Source organism: Simochromis diagramma, unplaced genomic scaffold (assembly GCF_900408965.1).
Source record: "Simochromis diagramma unplaced genomic scaffold, fSimDia1.1 OVJJ01000802.1, whole genome shotgun sequence".
In the NCBI taxonomy this organism is placed as follows: Eukaryota; Metazoa; Chordata; class Actinopteri; order Cichliformes; family Cichlidae; genus Simochromis; species Simochromis diagramma.
In genome coordinates, this window is record NW_024387492.1 from 21,935,801 (window position 1) to 21,958,190 (window position 22,390).

The 22,390-nt window shown below is 41.4% G+C and overlaps 2 protein-coding genes across 2 annotated transcripts in view; one reads left to right on the forward strand and one right to left on the reverse strand.

The window, feature by feature from the left end:
* Positions 1-1,015: 1,015 nt before the first annotated feature.
* Positions 1,016-3,355, forward strand: nkx2.4b (NK2 homeobox 4b). Its single transcript, XM_040017371.1, has 2 exons — positions 1,016-1,729; positions 2,237-3,355. Exons 1-2 carry the CDS (start codon positions 1,234-1,236, stop codon positions 2,896-2,898), a joined length of 1,158 nt encoding a protein of 385 aa, XP_039873305.1. The 5' UTR covers positions 1,016-1,233; the 3' UTR covers positions 2,899-3,355.
* Positions 3,356-3,665: 310 nt separating this feature from the next.
* xrn2 (5'-3' exoribonuclease 2) overlaps positions 3,666-22,390 on the reverse strand; it is a 46,436-nt gene continuing 27,711 nt past the window's right edge. Inside the window, exons 27-31 of the mRNA XM_040017369.1 lie at positions 22,224-22,352; positions 19,337-19,455; positions 8,435-8,495; positions 5,608-5,815; positions 3,666-4,043 (exon numbers count right to left, since the gene is read on the reverse strand). Coding sequence (XP_039873303.1) covers positions 3,981-4,043; positions 5,608-5,815; positions 8,435-8,495; positions 19,337-19,455; positions 22,224-22,352 — 580 coding nt within the window. The 3' untranslated portion in view covers positions 3,666-3,980. The remainder of the gene's footprint in view (positions 4,044-5,607; positions 5,816-8,434; positions 8,496-19,336; positions 19,456-22,223; positions 22,353-22,390) is intronic.

The window sequence follows — 22,390 nt, forward strand, 5'->3', positions numbered from 1 at the left end:
ATGTAAAAATATATTTTTTTATTTGGGTCATTTCTTCTTTGGCTCACACGCATGTAGCTCCATTTCATGTTCGCGTTTTTCCTAAATAAATTACAAAAAGCGCCAAAAGCTTCTCTGTAGTCTCATTTCTCTCATTGATAATTCTATTCTTAAATATTTAATCTTAAACTCTTTGAAATTTTAATTGGGATGTATTATGTCATAAAAAAGGATAAACAAGCAAACCTGCAAATTGAGCAAATAAAACAATAATTGGATAAATTATTTACATTCAAAGACTGTTTGATTAAAGACAGTGAAACAAAGATTTTTACATCATAAACACTTGACAATAAATACAGTCTGAATAATTATGATTTTGGTTGATTTAATAGCTTCTTAATATTCGTTTATAGGAGAAGTTACACATAAAAAAAAATCCAGAAACAAAAGTTTAGCTCGGTTTATTTTTGTGAACTTTTGTAACGCACAGAGTGAGCAAAGGGAGCAGATTAGCTCGTGCGCAAAATTCATGTAGAGAGCGGGAAATACACGGGATTAAAACACGCGCAGATTAAACTCGCAGTCAGATTAAAGCTGTGGTTTGAACCCGAAGCGGTAACCGCGCGTGGAAGTGTCACCGACTCTCAGATCCACTCGCGCGTAACTGGAAGATGAAACTGAGATAATAGACCTGCGCACTGTTCCTCGCGCGCAATAACAGAAGAAAACCGCGAAAGAGCTGCAGGTGTCACACGTTGAGGGGTGGGGGGGGGGGGGGATGGGGCACATTTATGGTCACTTTAAATGAAAAAACATCAAATTCAGTTCCAATAAAGAGCCGCTGTGAGAACTCTGACAGGTGGCCGCTCTTTTTCTTCTTCTTCTCCGGGTAAATATGTGCCGTGGTAAATCAGGTGATGATTTTGATGTTTGGAGGAATTTGGGCTTTGACTCTATCCAGCCTCGGAAACAGAATCCGCAGCAGCAGCAGGTCTGAACCATTTTCTCTGCTTACCTCTAATGTCAATTACCATTGTTGGCTGCTGTGTCCGCGTCGCTCCGCCCCTCCATGTGGGTCCAGCGGGATAAGGGCAACTGGTCTCCTCCTGCTGCCGATCAGCTGGACTTTTTCCCAGCGACACAGAAGAAGCAAGAAGCCGGTGGGAGGGAGGGGGACGCAGGCAGAGAGCCGCCAGAGAGAACCGAGCACATCCAGCCGCACGCAGCAGGAGGGCACGGGGTGGCCGCACCATGTCCTTGAGCCCAAAGCACTCCACTCCCTTCTCAGTCACAGACATCTTGAGCCCGATGGAGGACAGCTACCGCAGGTTCGGAGTGATGGACCCCGCAGCGGGGAGCCTCGGATCCCCGCTGGGAGGATACCGGCAGCCGCAGGTCTCGCAGCCCGGTATGCAGCATCAGCAGCAGGCGCACCATCAGCAGCAGCCGCCTCACCTCCACCACCATCACCATCATCACCACCACCACCACCTGTCCTCGTCCTCTTCTTCATCCTCCTCCTCCTCTTCATCAGGCTCGGCCAGCGCAGCAGCAGCAGCCGCTCTGGCTCCCGGCGGGCCCTACCACGTGCCCCACGGGGTACCGCAGTTCTCCGGAGCCGTCGGAGGGTTCTGCAACGGCGGCATCGGGAACGTCGGAGACCTGCCGTCCTACCAGGAGACGGTGAGAGGCGGAGGGGCGGCAGCGGCGGCGTGGTACAGCAACCCGGAGCCCCGATACCCGACAAGTAAGAGTGTCCCCGGCCCGGAGAGGCGAGCCTGAGTTAGACTGAAGCGATTGTTAGAGTTAAGTCACTTTATTATGATTATTAGACATGTTACAATAATCCGGCTTCCTCTTCCAAACGATATGAAGGATTTAAAAAGATTTATGTTTTATGAAACGTTTGTTTGTTGCTCCTAAACAAATTGAATCCGGATTAACTGCATTTTAATGTCTTTAAATTAACGTCAACATGTTTGATCTTTTAAAGTTAACTCACTGATTTATCCCATTAGACTCTCGCACCTGTCGGTCTGGTTTAAAAGATTAAAATCTTACAATATGATTCATTATTGAAGAACAACAACAACAACAACAACAACAAACTTTTCCTATTTTTACAGAAGACTTTGGGGGTAATTTAACATTTTAATTTTTTTCTACCGTTTTCACTTTTCCTCTCTAAACTAGTTTAGTTAATTATTATTATTCTTTGTTTTTAAAGCCAAACTCTGATTGTGATTTCTCAAAGTTTCCAGATTCATGGGCCCCTCCGCGGGGATGAATATGCCCGGGATGGTGGGCAGTCTGGCCGGGATGGACTCCACCGCCAAGTCTATGGTGACGCTGCACGCGGCACCGCGCAGGAAGCGACGCGTGCTCTTCTCGCAGGCGCAGGTGTACGAGCTGGAGCGACGCTTTAAGCAGCAGAAGTACCTGTCTGCCCCGGAGAGAGAGCACCTGGCCGGACTCATCCACCTCACCCCGAACCAGGTGAAGATCTGGTTCCAGAACCACCGCTATAAGCTGAAGCGGCAGGCCAAGGACAAGGCCGCGCAACAGCTCCAGCAGGAAGGCGGCGGAGGAGGCGGTGGCGGCGGCTTGTGCGGAGCAACACGCAGGGCTTCGTCTGTGTCCCCGGTCCTCTCCAAGAACTCTAAGGGCTGCCGGACCGACTCGAGTGGGTCGAACCACAACGGGAACAGGCAGAGCAGCGTGGGGGATGCCATGGCGGAGAGCGCGCAGCAGCCGCAGGTGAACCAGCTGTCCTCCACTGAGGAGCTGGAGGATTTGTCCCCCAGCCCGCCGCTGGGACTGCACGGGCAGATCAACATGACGCAGACGGACGCGGCGCTTATTGAGTACACCAACAGCATGATCGGCTCCAACTTACTGTACGGCAGAACTTGGTAGTGATGCCGAGAGGAGGGCATCATTCCGAGTGGAGTTTTCTGCAGGACACGCGCCAATCTTTTTGTTTTCCTTCCGTGCGTAAAGGTTCGGCTCCTTCTGCACACGCAGTGACTCAAAGGCGGCTTTGAGCAATAAAAAGTGCACAACTCAAACTGTAAATTCGAGCCTCGGGCTCGCGCTGACTCTTGATGATGGCGCGTTTTCTTCTCCCGTTTCTAAACGAAACATTTAAGTCTTTTCTCTCTCTTTTTTTTGTATTTGCCAGACGTGACTGAGACTGAACGCAGAGAAACTTTAATTTAAGGAGCTTCAGGATGAGGCACAGCTTCCGGCGCCTCTCACGTTTTTTTTTTTCATTTCCAGAACAAATTAAATTATTGCAGGTTCAACAAAGTGGAGCAATAGAAGCAGCTCATAAAGACAAAAACCGAACTGAGGCACGTCATCAGAGATCCTTTGTTAAAGCTGATTTTCGTTTGTTTACAGTATTGAATAAATCATATTTTCATTTTGGACCTTTTTATTTTTCTAACGCATTTCCATCAATACAGCTCTAATTACCAACAGGACAGCATTTACTTGGACATGGAACGGATTTCTATCAAATGTCCACCTTTAAATATCCCAAAATATTCACCAAAAATCTACCGTAGGTCAGTTATGTTTTTTTAAATAAGTGACTTTACCTTCAATATTTAAACTAAATTTAAATGGGTTTATTTATTATTTTTAACTCGTGAAAAAAGGGATTTCTGCTCAGACAAATATACCAACATCACTGAGAAGAATTTATTTTCACTTTTGAAATACATGAGCCAAGTTGGAGAGGTTCCTCTCAAAAATAATCACAGCGGGACACTTTGTCCTTCACTCACTTGTATTTTACAAGTTTAAGAGGCTTCATCATAAAAATCAGAGATTACATAACACACTTTTTTTCCCCAAAGTAGTACAATAAAGGAAAAAAATCCTTGTACAAGACAATAATATGAAATGTGGACAAAAAAAAAAAAAGCTAGATGTTGACATTGTTCCCCTAAAAACAGTTCCCCATTCCATAAAATCCCAACATCATTAAGAGTTTAGTTCCAGTTGTATCTTCTGGATGGAGGAGGGAGAGGGTAACCTCTGCCGGAGCTGTAGCCCTGAAATAGAGACAGAGGTTTAAAATAAGATTACAGCTTTACAACAATAAATATGCATCAGGTCAAAGGAATAACTTTAACAAGCACAACACTATTAAAACAGTATTAAAAGATTTAAGTAAGTAAAATGTATTCACAGAACACTTTTCACTGGTAAATATCCCAAAGTGCTTCACAATAAAAGTATAGCATATAATAGAACAACATAAAAACTGGTTAATACAAAGATTTTCTCTGTAAAAATTTAATTGTTTTTTGTTTGTATTAAAACAGTCTACATGGTGGATGGTCAGATTTTTTTTTTAAGTTATATTGATATAAAGACAAGATGACACTGAGGGTTTTATTCTTAATTAGTCCACGCATTTAGCACGAGCAGTGCAAGTCTTGGCCACAAGCTTAAGAATTTTAACATCTGTCACATTTTTTTCTTGTTTTACTAAACGCTAAAATCAAATGAAATCTCACTGAAATAATTTTTAACTGAGGAAATAATTTAGATTAACACATAAATAAAGTAAATAAAATAAATAAAGTCTTCCTGTTTAAAAAAATAACAAAAATAAATCCATAACTTTCAGTAAAACGAAGCACACTTGTTGGAATGTGTGTGATCTGATATTTTAACACATCAGACCCACAGATAAACTGAGCCAAAAAAAATTCTCTTTACTTTTCCAAATTTTACACACTGAACTTTCTCTGGCTCTGGTTTTAAAATAACGCCAGAAAACTCTGCAGTCTCCATGCTTTCCTTTCAGAATAAAAGCGTGCTGACATGTATAAAACTATTATACTGTAAAAACAACTCTTTACTGAAACTATTTAAAGTTTCCGGTTAGAATTTCTATCAAACTCTGTTGGCCAATCAGAGAAGAGTTGCTTAAGTGTTCACTTAAAATGCTTCAGAAAGAAACTTTTATTGTCTGATAAGAATCAAAAGTTACCAAAACAGAAATTCTGAAATTTCTGATTTGGTTAAATTCTGATCAGTTAATCCGAATGATTAATATTTCTAGAAAAAAATAATTTCACTCTATAAAATTAAGCATTTTGATAATTTCTTAATTCTTTAAGTTTCAGCTTCTCATAAATTCGTATTGAGTTTTTATGTTTTGTCTGCTGATATTTGAGTGTTTCTGGGTTTTACAGTTCACACAGTACTTTTTTTTCAAAACACTGAATCGGGCACAAAAACACCTCCAACAGTAATATGAAGTATTTCAAAATTCAAAAATATATAATTAAAATTAAAATACTTAAAAGTGTTATAAAAATTATAATTAAATATTTTACAAAAAAAACAAAAAACAAAAACAAAAAAACAAAAAAAAAAACTGACCCAAAGAGCAAAAAGATTCCTGATTTCAATCTGAAGCAACTGAGCAACAACCAATCAGACTCTTTCTTCTGCATCTGCTTCACAGATCTGCCCAGAAACAGTTTAAGCCTCACTTTAACTTTACCAAATAAAAACAAGCCAAAATCAAGTGAAGATGGAAGTTTTAGCCCTGCCCTCCACTTGTCATAAACAAATTGGTGTGCGTGGAAACGTCGCATTTACCTGATGGTGCTGCCCCCGGTTATCTCTGCGATCGTGCCAGTCGTCTCTACGGCGATCGTAGTGCTGCTGCTGCTGCTGCTGCTGCTGCTGCTGGTAGCCGCCCGGCCCCGAGCCTCCGCCACGGTTCCAGTTTTGCTGATACGCCGACTGCTGCGTCTGCATGGCCCGATCCCAGCCGTGACCCCCGCCCCTGTACTGCTGCTGCTGCCTGGAGACACGTCAAATCTGCACGTCAAACTTTAAAAACTCCAACACAATGAGTAAGAGACACCTGAGGTTAGAAATGTAGAAATACTTTCCCACAGGTAACAATAAGGACTCCTTTAAAAACACAGATGCACAGATAAAACAAATATCTGCCTCTAGCCAGTGTTGGAAGGCAGAAATATTCACCTGACGGTTTAATTACATTCAGAATTTTAAAAGTTTAAAAAGTTTAAAAAATGACGTGAAAGAGATGGAAAACTTTCAAGTGTTCAGTTTTTTGTTATAATGAAGAGTCATAAACTAAAATAAACAGAATGTTTGGCAGGAGAAGATGACATTTAATCACAATTTAAAAATCACCAATATCATGATCAGTGCATCCCTATTAACACATTTTATATCATTTTTGTTTAATAAGACAGTTTTTTTTTCCTAATTTGGACAAAAAGGAAAGAATATAATAATAACAAGAATAATAATGACAATAATAATAATAATGATAAGTTTTTCTTAAAACTTTTTGAATACAGTGAACAAACACTCCACTTCCTTATTTGTAAGATTTTCATTAATCAAGTTTCATAGCAGAAATTGTTCTTTTTCGGCAACTTCAGCAGAACATTTGTAATATTTTCCTGTATATTAAATACCCCAAACTTCAATATTATAGTAACGTCACACAAAAGAATTTGAACTCATTAACTAGACAAGAATAAGCAATCATAACGAATTAAACAGACTCATTTTCATTGTTTTCTTTCCTTTCTTGGGGCTTTTAAACACATTATGTTTTTTGTTTTTACATAACAAAAAAGCAGTAAACGTAATATTTAAATACCCTTTAATACCACATTAAATTAAATTTACGACCAAAGTTGTGTGATAGACATAAACGAAAATATACTATTTTATTATAGTATTTAAACTCAAGATGTGCTGTGTTTAAAGTACTTTTAAGAATTTTTTTTTTTTTTTTTTTTTTTTTTTTTTTACATGAGCTTCAACCACTGGGTTTTATATCATATTAACAAAACAGCCTAAAATCACGAGTTAAATTAAAAAAGAATCCACAGAATTATTACGACTTATTTTCAGCTGTTCGGCTGATAGCCGTCCACTTACGCTCACTAATTACAGCAGTCTAAAATCAGTCACCGCTGTATGTGCACTGGGTTAACACGGACTCTAATTTCCTGCTGGTTTGGCCTCCTGAATCAGAGCGCCGAGCCGTCCTGTTCCATAAATAGCTGAATGATGCAGTGGCTTTACAATTTACAAAAGTGTGGAGGGAGTAAAAGCAGCATCGCTGTGGGCTTCAAATTCTGACAAAACCTTCTGAACAGTTTAAAACCTTTTATTAGTAAACGTGTATTTGTGTGAACCTGCAGACAAAAAGACGAGAAGCAGGACATTTTAGTCCATTTTTCACTTACTGATCGAGAACCTGTTTTATCTGCACATTGTTTGATTAAAGCAATAAATGAAAACCACAAAAGGACAACCTGTGTATTCTTTGCAGCAGTCTGAATCTTTTATTCATTAAAATAAGGAGAAAAAAAATAATTTGGCTTTGACCAACTTCATAAACTTAAGAAGTTAAGATTAATTCATGTTTGGAGAATTTCCACCCGACTGATCCAAAAAGTCAGTTTTCAATTCTGCTTTGAAGTGGCCTCCTTAAAATCCCCATCGACTTGAGTTTACCGAGGGATCGAGCTGTCAAAGAGTCAAAACGGCCTCTCCTCAGAGACGACTTAGCATCGATACACATGAAATGAACCATATTCCCATATGGCCCGAGTCGCCCTCACTCCTGAATTGAGGCGGCCGCGCTGCGTCTGCGGGACCGAGTGCAGAGCCAGTACGCTGCGGCCCTCCAAACGACCACCGGACAATGTGCCGATCCAGCGGCGATATTAAAGTCTCTTCTGACGAACAATGAAGAGAGCAGAAACAGAGCGGCAGCCCCATCCCTCATTACTGAACCATGTCACACTCTGGCCAGCGGCGGACTTAACCGAGCGCTGGAATCCATAATCCCCTCTCTCCAAGTTCCTCCTGCATTTCATTTGGTCCTGTCCTGAGTAGTTAAAGAAACTGTTTTCAGTCGCCGCTAATAACTACTGACCTGAGGTGACACGGAGCCACAATAGGCCTGAAAAGTTGAACGAGAGAACCTGATTAGGACTTTGGAGAGGTCTGGAGCCAGAATCAATAGCCAGTCTGTGCGGGCCAGGCCGAGGCGCAGGGAAACGCCGCGGTCGCCAACAGCATTAGTGATGCCTCATTAAGTTGCACAAACCTCCTCGAGAGAAATTTGTTTTAGAGCGACAAGAAAAAATCTTAATTCGGACGGAGCCCCCCAACGGAGGGAAGGCAGAGCGGAAAGGCTGGAAATGTGGAGACCACACAGGCCTGGACATGTTTAATTCACACATGACTCACACCAATAAAACACACAAATCTGAGGAGCATTAGAGACGAGTGGAGGACAAAGTCCAGGACAAACCACCACAAAAAGCTGCTCGTATCCATCGACACAGGTAAAGTTAGCATGTTAAGTGCGAACTTTACTTCCCACGAAAACCAGTTAATGCAGGTTCACAAAGAGCACACTCACCTTGGAAACTGGGGCTGGTGGAAGGAAGGAGGCGCTCCCATCAGACTGTTCTGCCTGGAATCTGCAGGGAACAAAAGACGTGCTTGTGAGTGGTTCTGCTCAAATCTTTTTAAGAAGCACGGAGCTTCAGTGAGCTGCATCTGAAGGCCTTTAACTCAACGTACAACTAAGCAGCGAGGAGGTGGTGTTTGGTGTGCTTTTGTGATTCAGTTTAAATGATAAAATGTGTCAGATTCACATCAACGGGCGACTTTCACTGAGTTAAACTCTTATGAAACCTGAGAGAATCCTTCAGTTTGACTGTTTAAAAGCCAAACGCAGAAGGCTTTGACATTAAACGTGGATACTAATTAACCCGCCTGATGCCTGCTTAATCCCCAGAGATTAAAAAAAACAAAATAAAGAAACAGAATTTAACCAAAAAAAGAAAAAAAACACCAACTCCTTCATTTCTGCACTGCACACAGAACGAATCAGTTGCCATGATAAAATTAGGATTTTACAAACGTCGAATCACACTGGGCTCTGGAAGAGGGGAGCGGGGAGACGCATGCGAGGAGGGAGTGGGAGCACCACATTTGCATTTTTTGTTCAGAAAATGAAATAAGCATTCAGCCGGCAGCATTGTCGACGCCTCAAGTACCCTGGTTCCATCGCTGCAAGCCCTTCACAAAGACACACTTTAAAAAAAAAATTAAAAAAAAAAAAGGGAACGGCTTCTTCCAGATTCACTGTTGCCAAGGCGATGGCCAGCTGCGAGCCGTGGGGCTGTTTGTTTATAGGGGCAGGCCTGCTGAGTGGCTCAGCCCCGGGGTGGGTGAAGGGTGCTGTGAAAAAGGACCCAGAGGCTCACGTTTACAAACCTGGAAGCTTTAAAGTCGGAGTAAAGAAAAAATTATGGACTGGGATGAGTTCGCAGGAGTGTCTGGGTGGAAGAGTGTGGGTATTAGATGAGAGTGGGGGCATTAATATTTGTTCATAAACAGGCTCAGTGATGAGACCGAACACCTGCATTAATAATTTGACATGCTCAGTCTGCATCGTAAAGACGGCGAACCTGTGTTAACCTTGTTTGAAAGAAGCCTTCCTGTTTTTCTGAGCATGCAATCAGCACAAAATACCTACTGCATTTGAATAAATGATGCTAAAACTTAAAAACGTATGGGTTTGATACAACGTTGTTGATATGAATTTGGCTAAAACCTCATTGGTGGGTGACAAAAACCTAAGCTACTGTTAATACTTCACACATCCCAGGAGCAAAGTGAGGATCTGTTGGAGGAGGATGTTGGTGGACCCTGACATTTTTGGTGCATGTTTTCTCTGTAGAACCCCTGAAACACTCTGAGCTATGAAAGTGATGCAGTTTATCCCCTAACAGCAGTACATTTCATTTTTGGGCTTTATTGAGGCTAATTTAAAAGGAAATAAAATGTGTGATGGCAACTATGTCTTAAACTGTTTTCCTTTAGTCCTCTTTACACTTCTTGGTACAAGTTACATATAACAAACTAGACAGTAATAGGTTTCTCTGGTTTACGACATAACAGTAATAACAATAGCAATAATAATATTCATAACAACAACAACTTGTAAAACACTTTTGAAAACACATTTACAAAGGGCTTCACAGTTAGATTCAAACCACACATTAAGTAGACATGTTCCAGCATACAGACGCAGAGTCACACCATCCAACAAACACACTTTTATACACATATAAGATGTAAACAAAGACAAAGACAACCGAGAAAGACGAAGGAAAAGTGAACCTATTAAAATTAGTTTTCAGCAATACAAACCACATGACAAGTCGACCTCAATTTTCAGATGACCTGAAAGACTAAGTCCAGTCATAAGGTCTCATAAGCAGAAGGCATTCTCTCCAATATCTTCTATAAGTTTAGTTTTAATGCTAATTGGCCAATGTCAGCATTCAATAGTGCCGTCACTGTGACCACACTAACATGCTGACATCAGCATGTAGTTTAAAACACCGCCGAGTCAATCACAGTGTGATGGAGAGATTAACTTAAAATCTTACGTGGACATTAGCATCAGTTTCTGTAGCTCTTTGGCTAAACAGAGTGAGGAATTATGGGAATAAGGCCAATGGAGAGGCTTCGAAAAGCCAAGAGAATGTAGCCTCAAAGTATTGACACGGTCATTGGTTCAAAGGTTGGCTTGAAAAATACAGGAGAAAGGAATCAGCGGAGATAAAGACAAAGAGGAAAACACTCAAAAATCAAACATTGCAAAAAAGATTATGACACTGCACTGGGGCAAAGCTACATGCGAGTAGCTGGCGTTACCATCTTCTGCACATCTTTTTCCAACATATAGATGTGGGTCTGCAAAGCTCTGAGCAGCACCAAACCAGACTCTTTTTGCTAGTTTTAATTATTGTGTTTAAAGTTTAACTTCAAAGCACCTCAAATGTTTAAAATGACACTAATTTGAACTCCAGACATGTTAGTACCCACTTTAGGATCACAACAGGACAATAATCGGCCACTGAAAACTTCCTGTTGGATTAGTAGAATAAATAAAATCTGCCTGACAATACTGGGGGACGTCTGGCAATCAGATAGAAATCCTGAGTTTGGGATGCTGATAAGATCTCCAGCCAACTGATGCAGATAAAAAACAAACAAACAAATTAATCAGAATCACCTGATCAACTAAAGGCAAGTGGGAAATCCTGCAGTCGTTCTCTGCTGACCACAGCAAAAAGCAGTAAAACACACAATTAGCAGCAAGCAGGCAGACTGCTGCTGACACATTCTTATTTTGTTTTTGTCATTCAGTTTTCATGTTTGATTATCTCCTCCACCAACAAACTTTAAGTGGACCACCCAGTTGGGCTCCAATTATAACTCCACAACCCTCTGGCCTCCCCCCCATCACCAGTGATGATTCAAAAGAGAGAATTACAAGTGGACACCTGTCAATCTCCTTAATTAACAATGATCTGAAAGTGTATAGACTTCCAGTCTGCGCCGGACAAAAGCCAACAAAGGATTACGCTTTAAATCCTTAAAACGCGCTGCGTCCACTGTATTAATGCAGGGATTACAAGCGCGCTAAACAACTAAACGTCTCTCTCCACATCGCTTCAATTAGTTCAGCGACTAGTTGACTCAGATCCCAGAAGGAGGACAGTAACTTTTCTATTAGTTGGACAAAACTTTAGCGACCTGCTCCTGCTGCTGCTCCACAAACCGAGAGGTAATTTCAGAAGAAAAAACAGACAAATGACTGCGACATGGCTGGAATCAGAATAAGAGCATTTTACTGGGACAGACATACATGCAGAATCACGAGGACCTGGTAATTTATACATTCACCAATACATCAAGCAAAGATGCCACAAAATGTTATATTTAAATATGTAAATCATACATTATCCACCAAAATCTGCACTAATTTGTCAAGCCCAAAATAACTGGTAGAAAAATTAGAGTAAAACTTGTTACTGACAGTTTCAAGCAGATTTGTGACGCTCTGGTTAAAATCCAGCCAGAACTGCAATCATACCATTAGCTTACCACTACATAAGTAGATGAACTTCAAATGATCTGTTTTTACGTGATTTTCACTAGTTTGTTTTAAGTTCTTCTTTTTGTTTCACGATTATACCACCGGTTGCTCTGGCTATGTCACACAGCCTCTGCAACCTCAGTGGGTTCTTTTTTATTATAGTTCGTGCTTACAAGGAATAACTTACTCAATAAGGAGTAAATGTATTTTTGAGAAAAACAACCGTTTCCATCACGGGGGGCAGGTTCTGACTGTGGACGGCTGAGCAGTCATTCTTGTTATATGTCTTTAAAGTCTGCTTGAAGTCAGAAGCCTGGGAGCTTCATGTGGTCACAAAAAACTGGCAAGAACATGGACGTCATGATGAACTCTCATGCTAACCACCAGATGGCAAATTACGTCACTGGGACCCAAGCAGACCATAGTGGATTTGCAGACATCGAAAGTGTAATGGTGATTTAAAAAAGCCTGGGGCTATTTTCCCAATAGACTACCTTGAGTCTTTTCCCAGCCACAGGAGTCGCCCCAGCTTTGCCATTAGAAACAATGCAAGTTCAGAGAGTTCTTCATTACCATCAGGTCTCAAACCATCAGTGTGAAGTTGCCATCTATCACATGTACCACAGAATTCACCTGACAATAACCTTAATGACAATTTAGCATCTGGGCCATTTCTGAGGTTACAGAGTTTACTTTAAAGTGGACATAAAGCTAATCTTCATTAATAATAATAATAATAATAATAATAATAATTTTGTTTACATAAAAATGTTCTCCACCACAACTCGAAAACCTTTAGAGAAACATAAAGAACAAAAATACTCGAGGCCACATAAAATCCAATGACTTTATGTTATTAAAGTCGATCCACCAGCCCGTGTGAGCAGCCATTATGTGTAGCTGCTACTCTGAAGTGGACTTTGGGAGGCTTATCGGCCACTGTGGCTGCTGGATCAAACAGTTACTTTGCTGCTCTGGTTAAAATTTGGTGTCACTGCATGTCAAGACAATAATGGCCACCAGCAGAGACTCCCCTGGCTGGTTATTAAACACCAGCTGGTTTGGCTGTGGCACACAAAGCCCAGCAGCATGTTTCAGAGGCTGTGTGTTGACACATCACCGCAGGAGGTAGCCACGTCGTCAAAGGGGCAAGTTAACTTTGGTTTCAACCCTCTTCAGAGCACATCACACACCCAATGGCACTGGAGCCTCCTGGATGCTTTTATCAGAGGGGGCCAGTGTCCAGCGGAGCCACTCGACAGTCTCATTATCGGCCCCCGGTCTCCCACAACACTAATCAGCAACCAAGCAAAGCCACCACACAAAAGCCCAGCAAAGCCTGCAGTGATTACTGGGCGAGCAGAGGATTGGCCCTGAGAAAGCGTTACCAGGACAAAAGCAAGCCTCTGGCCTCCTGCTGCAGAATAAGGCCTACTTGTGTGGATAATCACATTCCAGGAGTCGCTGATATTAGAACTGGACCATGTTCAGTTTTTACCATAAAAGTTAAAAAGAATCAGAAGAGATGAACAAATAATTTAATCACCTCTTATGAAAGAAAAAAAATCCACACTTTATATACAAATCTTATTTTGCTCCACACGGATGAAACTCAGAGCACATTTTATGCTGGAATCACTTCAGGTGCTCAATAAACTTTGCAGGTCTAGATATAAGCAAGCCAGTCAACACAGAATAGCACAAAAGGTGAGCTAACACTGAAGGCAGCCAATTTCACCTGAGGCAAGGGACTGAAAACAGCTAAATGGAACATAACCAGAAGATCGTCTATCCACTCACAGTCAGTCAACCTCTGTTTTCAAAGAATATCAGCTACACACTGGCACACATATGAAATCGTGTCAAAGTCCTTCAAGAATGAACTCTGGCAATTCGGTGTTGCAACTTAGATCTCTGCGGTCAGGGACGGGGTCAATCTGACGCATTACCACAGATATCAAAACGTCTGCAGACAATGTGGCATTTGTGACATGTGCTCGGTGTGAACCGGCTCTAGGCGCCATCGGTGGATCTGCCTGTTCTGGTGTTCTTGAGCAAATGCCAATTGAGCTCCACGGTGCTGGGCTCCGGGTGTCGGTCCCACTAAAGGATGTGAGGCCCTGGTGCCTCACTCAAGGAGTCTGACTCTGACAGTTTTGTCAGAAACATGCTGGAAGTCATTTTGTAGAGCTCTGACAGTGTTCCTCTGCTCCTCCTTCCACAAAGGAGCAGATATTGGTCCTCCTGCTGGGTTGATGCTCTCCTACAGCCCTGTCCAGCTCTCATCATGTAATGCCCACTTTCCTAGTATCTCCTCACATTCTTGAGGCTGTGCTGACAGACACAGCAAACCTTCACAAATAGCATTTAAGGATGCACCCCCATCCTGGAGAAGCTGGAGTCCCTGTGCAACCTGCTTGGGCTGCAGATACCGTGTCACACCACCAGCAGTGAGCAGGACACAGAATTTCACTGCAAGGGAGCCAAAGAAGGTGAAATAAATTCACAATGGTTTGTGTTTCATAACGTGACATATCGATACCCCCCTGAAGTTTAGCTGACTCTGTGTGATACCATGATCGAGTGTGCCATTAACTTTCCCCCCCCCCCTTTTTTTTTTTTTTTTTTTTTTTTTAAAATGAGCAGTACATTTGCAGGTTGGTCTTTAGTGAAACTGAGATTAACACACCCACATTAAATCAAAACTGAGCACAGAAAAGCTTTAAAACTTCAGGAGGAAAAAGAAAATCGAATAAAATATAAATGCTACCTTTGTCAATGACATATTTTTATTTCAGGTACTTCAAGCTGATACAATAAAAATCATCCTGTGTCACCAGAACCGGACGAGCAGGATTTAAAATGATTCCCTTTTATTGAAATAATTTCTCCGTGAATGATAGGACAAATATAGAGCTGGGGGTGGTGAACATCCCGGGCTGCTAATTGGCAAGTTTAACACTAAGAACGAGCAGCAGAGGCCAAGGGAGGTGCTGCCGCAATCCGGAGGAGCCAAAAGCCCCCCATTTGCATCAAGTGCCACCAGAATAGCCGAGACTCCCCCGCACGGCATCAGTGGGCAGATGAGATTATTCATCTACTTGCAAATTGGCACATCAAAGTCAAACTGGAGGAGAGCTGGCAGAGGACCGCGAGGCCAGGGCCGAGGCCGAGCACAGACCGTGATTAGGAGCTGGGAGACGGATTCTGCCTCCATATGTGACGAGCTGTTCAACTGCATGTGATGAACATAATCATATAACACAATTATTTGTGTCTCCGTTTGGCAGCTGCAGCGCCCAATTTCCTCAGAGTGAAATGGCAACGGTGTCCGTTCCAGATGTGACCTGATTAGTCAGTAACTACATCAGTCCATCGGTGGAAAATTAAGACGTCATTTTTAAGATCAATTACTTTTTTTTACTCACAGCTGATTCGCTCAAAAACAACCTAGAAAAGATGCATCTTCCTCCTTTTTGTGCCATTTGGTACAAATAACCAATAAATTGCTTAAATAATCGTGACATGAATGGTTCACTGCAGCAGTCGCCGCCTTCTTCTGCCAGTTGAAAAAAGAAATTCAAAATGGCTTCATACACACATTTAATCCACTTTGAGGGACAACTATTTATAATGATGGCGATCAAAGATAGTCAGAGACGTTACTTGAAGAAGAAAAAGTCACTTAAAGAAGGCTCAAAACCAAAGAAAGAACCAACCACCAGCTGACCTAGAAAATATCAGAGCCAATCGTGCCTGGCATAAAATGGATAATAATGGGAAAAAGAAAGTACAACTTCTTCCACGTCTATGGTTTAATGTATCAAAATTCATAACAAAGATCATCAATACATCATCAGATTAACACTGTTTTTCACTTAACAACTAAACCAAAATGCAGAAGCAGTCTGTGAAAGACGAATTCCACCCCATGATTAAGCAGCTTGTAGAAACACCTAGTGCTCGACCTAGTTCTGACCAAGCTTCAGCTGTCAGGCAGATGGCCTCACATTTGACTCTAAAATACTTTGGTATACAGAGAAGTTCAAAGTCGCCTCAATGACTGCAAGGTGCCCGAATCAACACCTCTGTGCTGACAGCTGGTGTGAGGTATTTGCAGGCCAAAGGACATCAGACCATAAGTCTTGTTTTTTGTTCAGATCACTCTGCTAAGATTCAAACACACTGCTTCTGTCATGTGCTGTTGTTCATCTAAGGTCTACAGATGAGACGTATGATATATTTAACAGACTGGATATGTAAAATCTTACATCTTAAAGAGGTCACACTTCCTTTTTAACATGACTACAGTTCTTTGAAATCCACCTGAAGAGGCATTTTACCTTTTGCTGAATATTTTAGCTTTTCTTCATCTCTGCTAAAGGGATAAAAATATTTAGAATAACAGGTGAATGTCAAAGCCTCGTGATGAAAGCTTTACGCTCTGTCATGAAAAGCAAGGCCGTCGGAATGTGCAAAGAAAAAGAGAGCATTCCAGAGAGGAACGCCAAAAGAAAGTTTTTACTGAATTTGATGGAGCAGGTACTGTTGGTGGGGGGTGCATTAAAGCAAAACATCTCAATCGATTTTCTGAGCTCAAGGTTACAGCAGCAAACTCAACAATTCACCCAATTTCAAACGCTCATCAGTGACCTTACAGCAGCAGTTTGATGAGGTCCACTTACTTTTGACCAAACTTTGATCTGAGTGTGTTGTCAGATTTACTCTCAGTGTGGTAAACTCAGATGTACATACTTTTAATTTTTAGATTAGAAAACTGTTGTTTATTTGTGTAGAGAAGGGATAAAGAAACGTTTTAAAAAACTACATTTGAAAAATATTTGCACTTTCTTAATCAGAATGAATCCAAAATCTAAAATTAATCTAAAAAATGAAAATAAAGACTGAAATTTTTAAAATGCTCAAAGGTCACTTTTAAATTACTAAAATCACTTTATTCCTTTGGTAAAGTCACATTTGACCAAACTTTTCAGGATGCTTTGGATTTGTCGAGAATTTTAATAAAGAAAAAAAAAGTGCCATGAAGATTTTTGTCTTTATTTCTAAGTCTAAAATATTGTAATTATTATTTTTTAAGAAGATCAAATTAATGGTAACAGGATAGGACAGGACGAAGCAGAAGTGCTGGCCTATGAAACAGCATGTCCCCAATCCATGAACACGTTAGAGTCTTGAGTGTAATGCATCTCACACTGTGTTTTACTTAAAAGAGGACTCTTACTGCAGGACTGGCTCTTTCGTCTGCCTACACAGTTGCTTTTTTGAGGCCTTGGATTGTTAAATTGTAAAATGAGAGTCTTTCTGGCTCCCCGGTATGGAATAAATTTTAATTAAACGCTCATCTATAATTTTATTTGCTTTTATATTGATGCAAACAGCCTTAAATACATCATTCTGAATCAAACTGAATTTTGTGAACTATTTATGAACCAGAAATGTTCCATCTTTATATTGAGGACATTTTTTTTTAAGATAGTGGCCATTCGAGGGGGCTTTACAGGGAGTGCAGAATTATTAGGCAAGTTGTATTTTTGAGGAATAATTTTATTATTGAACAACAACCATGTTCTCAATGAACCCAAAAAACTCATTAATATCAAAGCTGAATGTTTTTGGAAGTAGTTTTTAGTTTGTTTTTAGTTTTAGCTATTTTAGGGGGATATCTGTGTGTGCAGGTGACTATTACTGTGCATAATTATTAGGCAACTTAACAAAAAACAAATATATACCCATTTCAATTATTTATTTTTACCAGTGACACCAATATAACATCTCCACATTCACAAATATACATTTCTGACATTCAAAAACAAAACAAAAACAAATCAGCGACGAATATAGCCACCTTTCTTTGCAAGGACACTCAAAAGCCTGCCATCCATGGATTCTGTCAGTGTTTTGATCTGTTCACCATCAGCATTGCGTGCAGCAGCAACCACAGCCTCCCAGACACTGTTCAGAGAGGTGTACTGTTTTCCCTCCTTGTAAATCTCACATTTGATGATGGACCACAGGTTCTCAATGGGGTTCAGATCAGGTGAACAAGGAGGCCATGTCATTAGTTTTTCTTCTTTTATACCCTTTCTTGCCAGCCACGCTGTGGAGTACTTGGACGCGGTGATGGAGCATTGTCCTGCATGAAAATCATGTTTTTCTTGAAGGATGCAGACTTCTTCCTGTACCACTGCTTGAAGAAGGTGTCTTCCAGAAACTGGCAGTAGGACTGGGAGTTGAGCTTGACTCCATCCTCAACCCGAAAAGGCCCCACAAGCTCATCTTTGATGATACCAGCCCAAACCAGTACTCCATCTCCACCTTGCTGGCGTCTGAGTCGGACTGGAGCTCTCTGCCCTTTACCAATCCAGCCACGGGCCCATCCATCTGGCCCATCAAGACTCACTCTCATTTCATCAGTCCAGAAAACCTTAGAAAAACCAGTCTTGAGATATTTCTTGGCCCAGTCTTGACGTTTCAGCTTGTGCGTCTTGTTCAGTGGTGGTCGTCTTTCAGCCTTTCTTACCTTGGCCATGTCTCTGAGTATTGCACACCTTGTGCTTTTGGGCACTCCAGTGATGTTGCAGCTCTGAAATATGGCCAAACTGGTGGCAAGTGGCATCTTGGCAGCTGCACGCTTGACTTTTCTCAGTTCATGGGCAGTTATTTTGCGCCTTGGTTTTTCCACACGCTTCTTGCAACCCTGTTGACTATTTTGAATGAAACGCTTGATTGTTCGATGATCACGCTTCAGAAGCTTTGCAATTTTGAGACTGCTGCATCCCTCTGCAAGATATCTCACTATTTTTGACTTTTCTGAGCCTGTCAAGTCCTTCTTTTGACCCATTTTGCCAAAGGAAAGGACGTTGCCTAATAATTATGCACACCTGATATAGGGTGTTGATGTCATTAGACCACACCCCTTCTCATTACAGAGATGCACATCACCTAATATGCTTAATTGGTAGTAGGCTTTCGAGCCTATACAGCTTGGAGTAAGACAACATGCATGAAGAGGATGATGTGGACAAAATACTCATTTGCCTAATAATTCTGCACTCCCTGTAAAGATGATTCAGGGGGCTTAAGGTTAGGGCTGCGGTTTTCAAACTTGTGAGGCTTTGACAAAAACTGTGAGACAAAGTTAAATGGATGTTTGTTGGTGGGGTTGCTAATGCGCTAACCCTTGTTTCTGTAAAATTCATTGTGGATCCTTTTTTTATTGTTAAAGACCACTAAAAACATCTTTACTGGTTTCTGAACAAAGAAAAATGTTCGGTTAAACACTGAGTAGGGCAAAAATAAGGCCTTGCATTACATCAGTGTGTGTTTGTGTGTGTGTCTTACGTTGAAAAGACTGGTGGCCACCGCTGTGTGAAGGTCGGTAGCCTCCTTGGTTGTAGCTGCTTGGCGGTGGAGTGCTGCTGTATTGTCCTCCACCTTGTTGGCTTCTGTTCAGATTGTGGCTGAAGAGAGAAGAAGAAGCTATGATGTTAAAAACTAATTTAGAAATAAAGAAAGTTCCATTGTAACCTTTACACACACCCGGTATTAACCTTAATGTCTGGGCAGTGTCTGGAGACTGAAGTGGGTAAAAATGGTCTGAATATGCTGAATATAAAACAAAGGAAGAAGATTGCTGGTTTCAGCTTTTTAGTCTTAGCATTACTCATCAATTATGTTTGATAACACTGTTTTTTTTATTTAAATGCAGGATAGAAGATAGAAGAGAAGAGCAAATGCCAGAGTAACATTGAATTACTTTTAAACTTTCCACCATACACTCACTGGCCACCCTACCTGGGCACACTTTTCATAGTACCAGGTTGGATCCCCTTTTGCTGTCAGAAACCATCTTAGTTCTTTGTGGCACAGATTCAACAAGGTGCCGAAAACGTTGCTCAGAGGTTTTGGTCCATATTAAAATGACAGCATCGAACAGTTACTGAACATCTGTCGGCTGCACATCCATGATATCAATCTGCTGTTCCAACGCACCCCAAAGGTGCTCTATCGACCTGAGATCTGGTGACCGATTCATTCATCTGGTCATAAAGGGATGAACATGCTGAGCAGCAACACAGTACTAAGGGGCCCGACTTTGCTGTACCAATAAATTCCTCACACCATTACACCAGCAGTAGTCTGCCCTGTTGATACCAGGCAGGATGGACCCATGCTTTCATGCTGTTTATGCCAAATTCTGATGTCCCTATCTGAATGTGGCAGGAGAAATCGAGACTCATCAGACCAGGCAACTTTTTTTTCCCCCCCAAGTTTTCTGTTGTCCAGTTTTGATGAGTCAGTGTGACAGTTGTGGCATTTGGTGAGGTTGTTGTTGTATTTTGCAAACCTACTGTTCCTTTAACTGTTTAAAAAAGAAAATCAGTTGACTGATTAATTAATCAATAAGGCAATGTAGAATCAGGCACATGCCATCACTTCATACTGTAATAAGCTGATACCTTAAAACCCTGAAAATGATTCAGGAATCATCCCCAATGTTGGAGGGGGAACAATTTCACAGGAAAAGGAAAACACAAGGAAGTATGAAAGGCATTAAAAGCAGGATTGACTGATTGATTGACTGGTTTATAGCTGGATGGACAATGTCGTCTCATGGTGGTAAAATTATCTTTACTCCCTGCACATCCACAAAAAGGCAAAAAACAAACCAAACCAAAGCACTTAACACGTAAGGGTTAAATGATTCAGTGAGCTATTCTGCCCGGCCTTTTTCCACACAAGAGCCTGTGTCCTACCAGAAATGTCATATGACCTCTGGCCTCTTCCTAAACTGAACACACACACCCATAACTGCACAATTTAAAAATCAAAGCAATAAAAAAAAAAATTCATTTCCTTCAGGTTTTCCTGCTCGCCATCCTGTGAGCACCTGCCCGTGTGGTGCCATCAAGGCACATAACGGCCTGAATCACTGAATTAACGACTTACTTTAGCAGGGGAAAAAAAAAGGGGGGGAAAAAGGAATATATTATGTTTCTTCAAATCTGTGCATAATTAATTCCCACAGTCGGGCCGTGCCAGATGTTCAATTATTCACATTTCCTTAATGATAATATCAATGTGTGGAGAAGAGAGCTTAGATCATAATCAAGGATGGCTGGTTAATGGGGGCCACTGTGGGGGGGAGGCAGTAAACATTTAAATACATCTTTGTTTTTAAAAATACTTAAAACTACTGTACTGAGTCACGGCAGACAGACTTGGATGCTTTAAAATGATCTCATCACACAGAGCGAGGAGCTTCAGAGACAGGTGTATTTACCGAAGTTGATCAAACCACCGATGACCCATGAAAAAAGTTTCAGCATGCAAAGTTATATTAAAAAGGCATCACTGTTTGCTGTTCAAAATAAAAGTATGGAAAAATACTCTGTAACAGAGATATGGTTATGCACTGCTTGTAAAAAAACAAAACAAAAAACCCTGTCATCACAGTATAATACAAAACCTGTATAACTCCAGCTAAACCATTGCTCTCTCCTCATCTCTCCTGACCCATTTTTCTCCAATTTGCTTTTTGCTCATGTCCTCATCAGTGCTAGGAGAATTCAGGCTCATTCAGGTCGCACAGACAGTCCAGCTCCAGGTTTGCTGTGTCTCTCAGCACAGTCTCAAAAGTGGGAAGGAAATATCAGGAGAGCGGGACTATATCTTGCTCGTCTCTGTACGGAGGAACAGGAAGAGCCCTGCAACATGACGGCCAGGAACAGACTCCCTGAGGGTGGCATAACGGACAGGTCCACCACTACTGCCCCATTCTCTTTGTAAATGAGAGCAAGTTCACAATGAACACACGTAACACGTGTGAAAAAGCCGGGAGATGCCATTGTGAACATTATACCAGCCGCAACATCCCCCAGCATGACCAGTTTGGCAGTGGGTCTGTGGTCTGGGGAGATGTATCCTTGGAGTGTAGAGGGCCTCCATTATCCTGACTGAGATTCTCATCATATATGAATAAGGAATGCAGCACTGTACAACTGTTGTCCACACACCTACCGATTTCTGGACTAACCGGGGCCTGTTAGGAAGTGTGAACAAACGACCCAACAGCAGTCCTGATTTGCCTGACTGAGGTGAATGTGAGAATGGAAAGAGTCTGAACCATTTTCACTCGAAATTCAGGAAAACAGGAATGTTCTACTTTTTTTTTTTTTTTTTACTGGTTTTAACATTGATTATATTAAAAATGTAAATATGAACATACCCCAGAGCCCTGAAGCCAGACTGGTCCAGGTGAGCCTGCTGCCTGTTTGGGTTGAAACCCAGCTGAGGCCTCCAAGATTGCCCATTGCCTCTCACCCAGTCCTCGGGTTTCAGAACCTTACTGGGAATCCTGAAAGACAGTATTATGATGTGAAAAAGGTTTCCTTT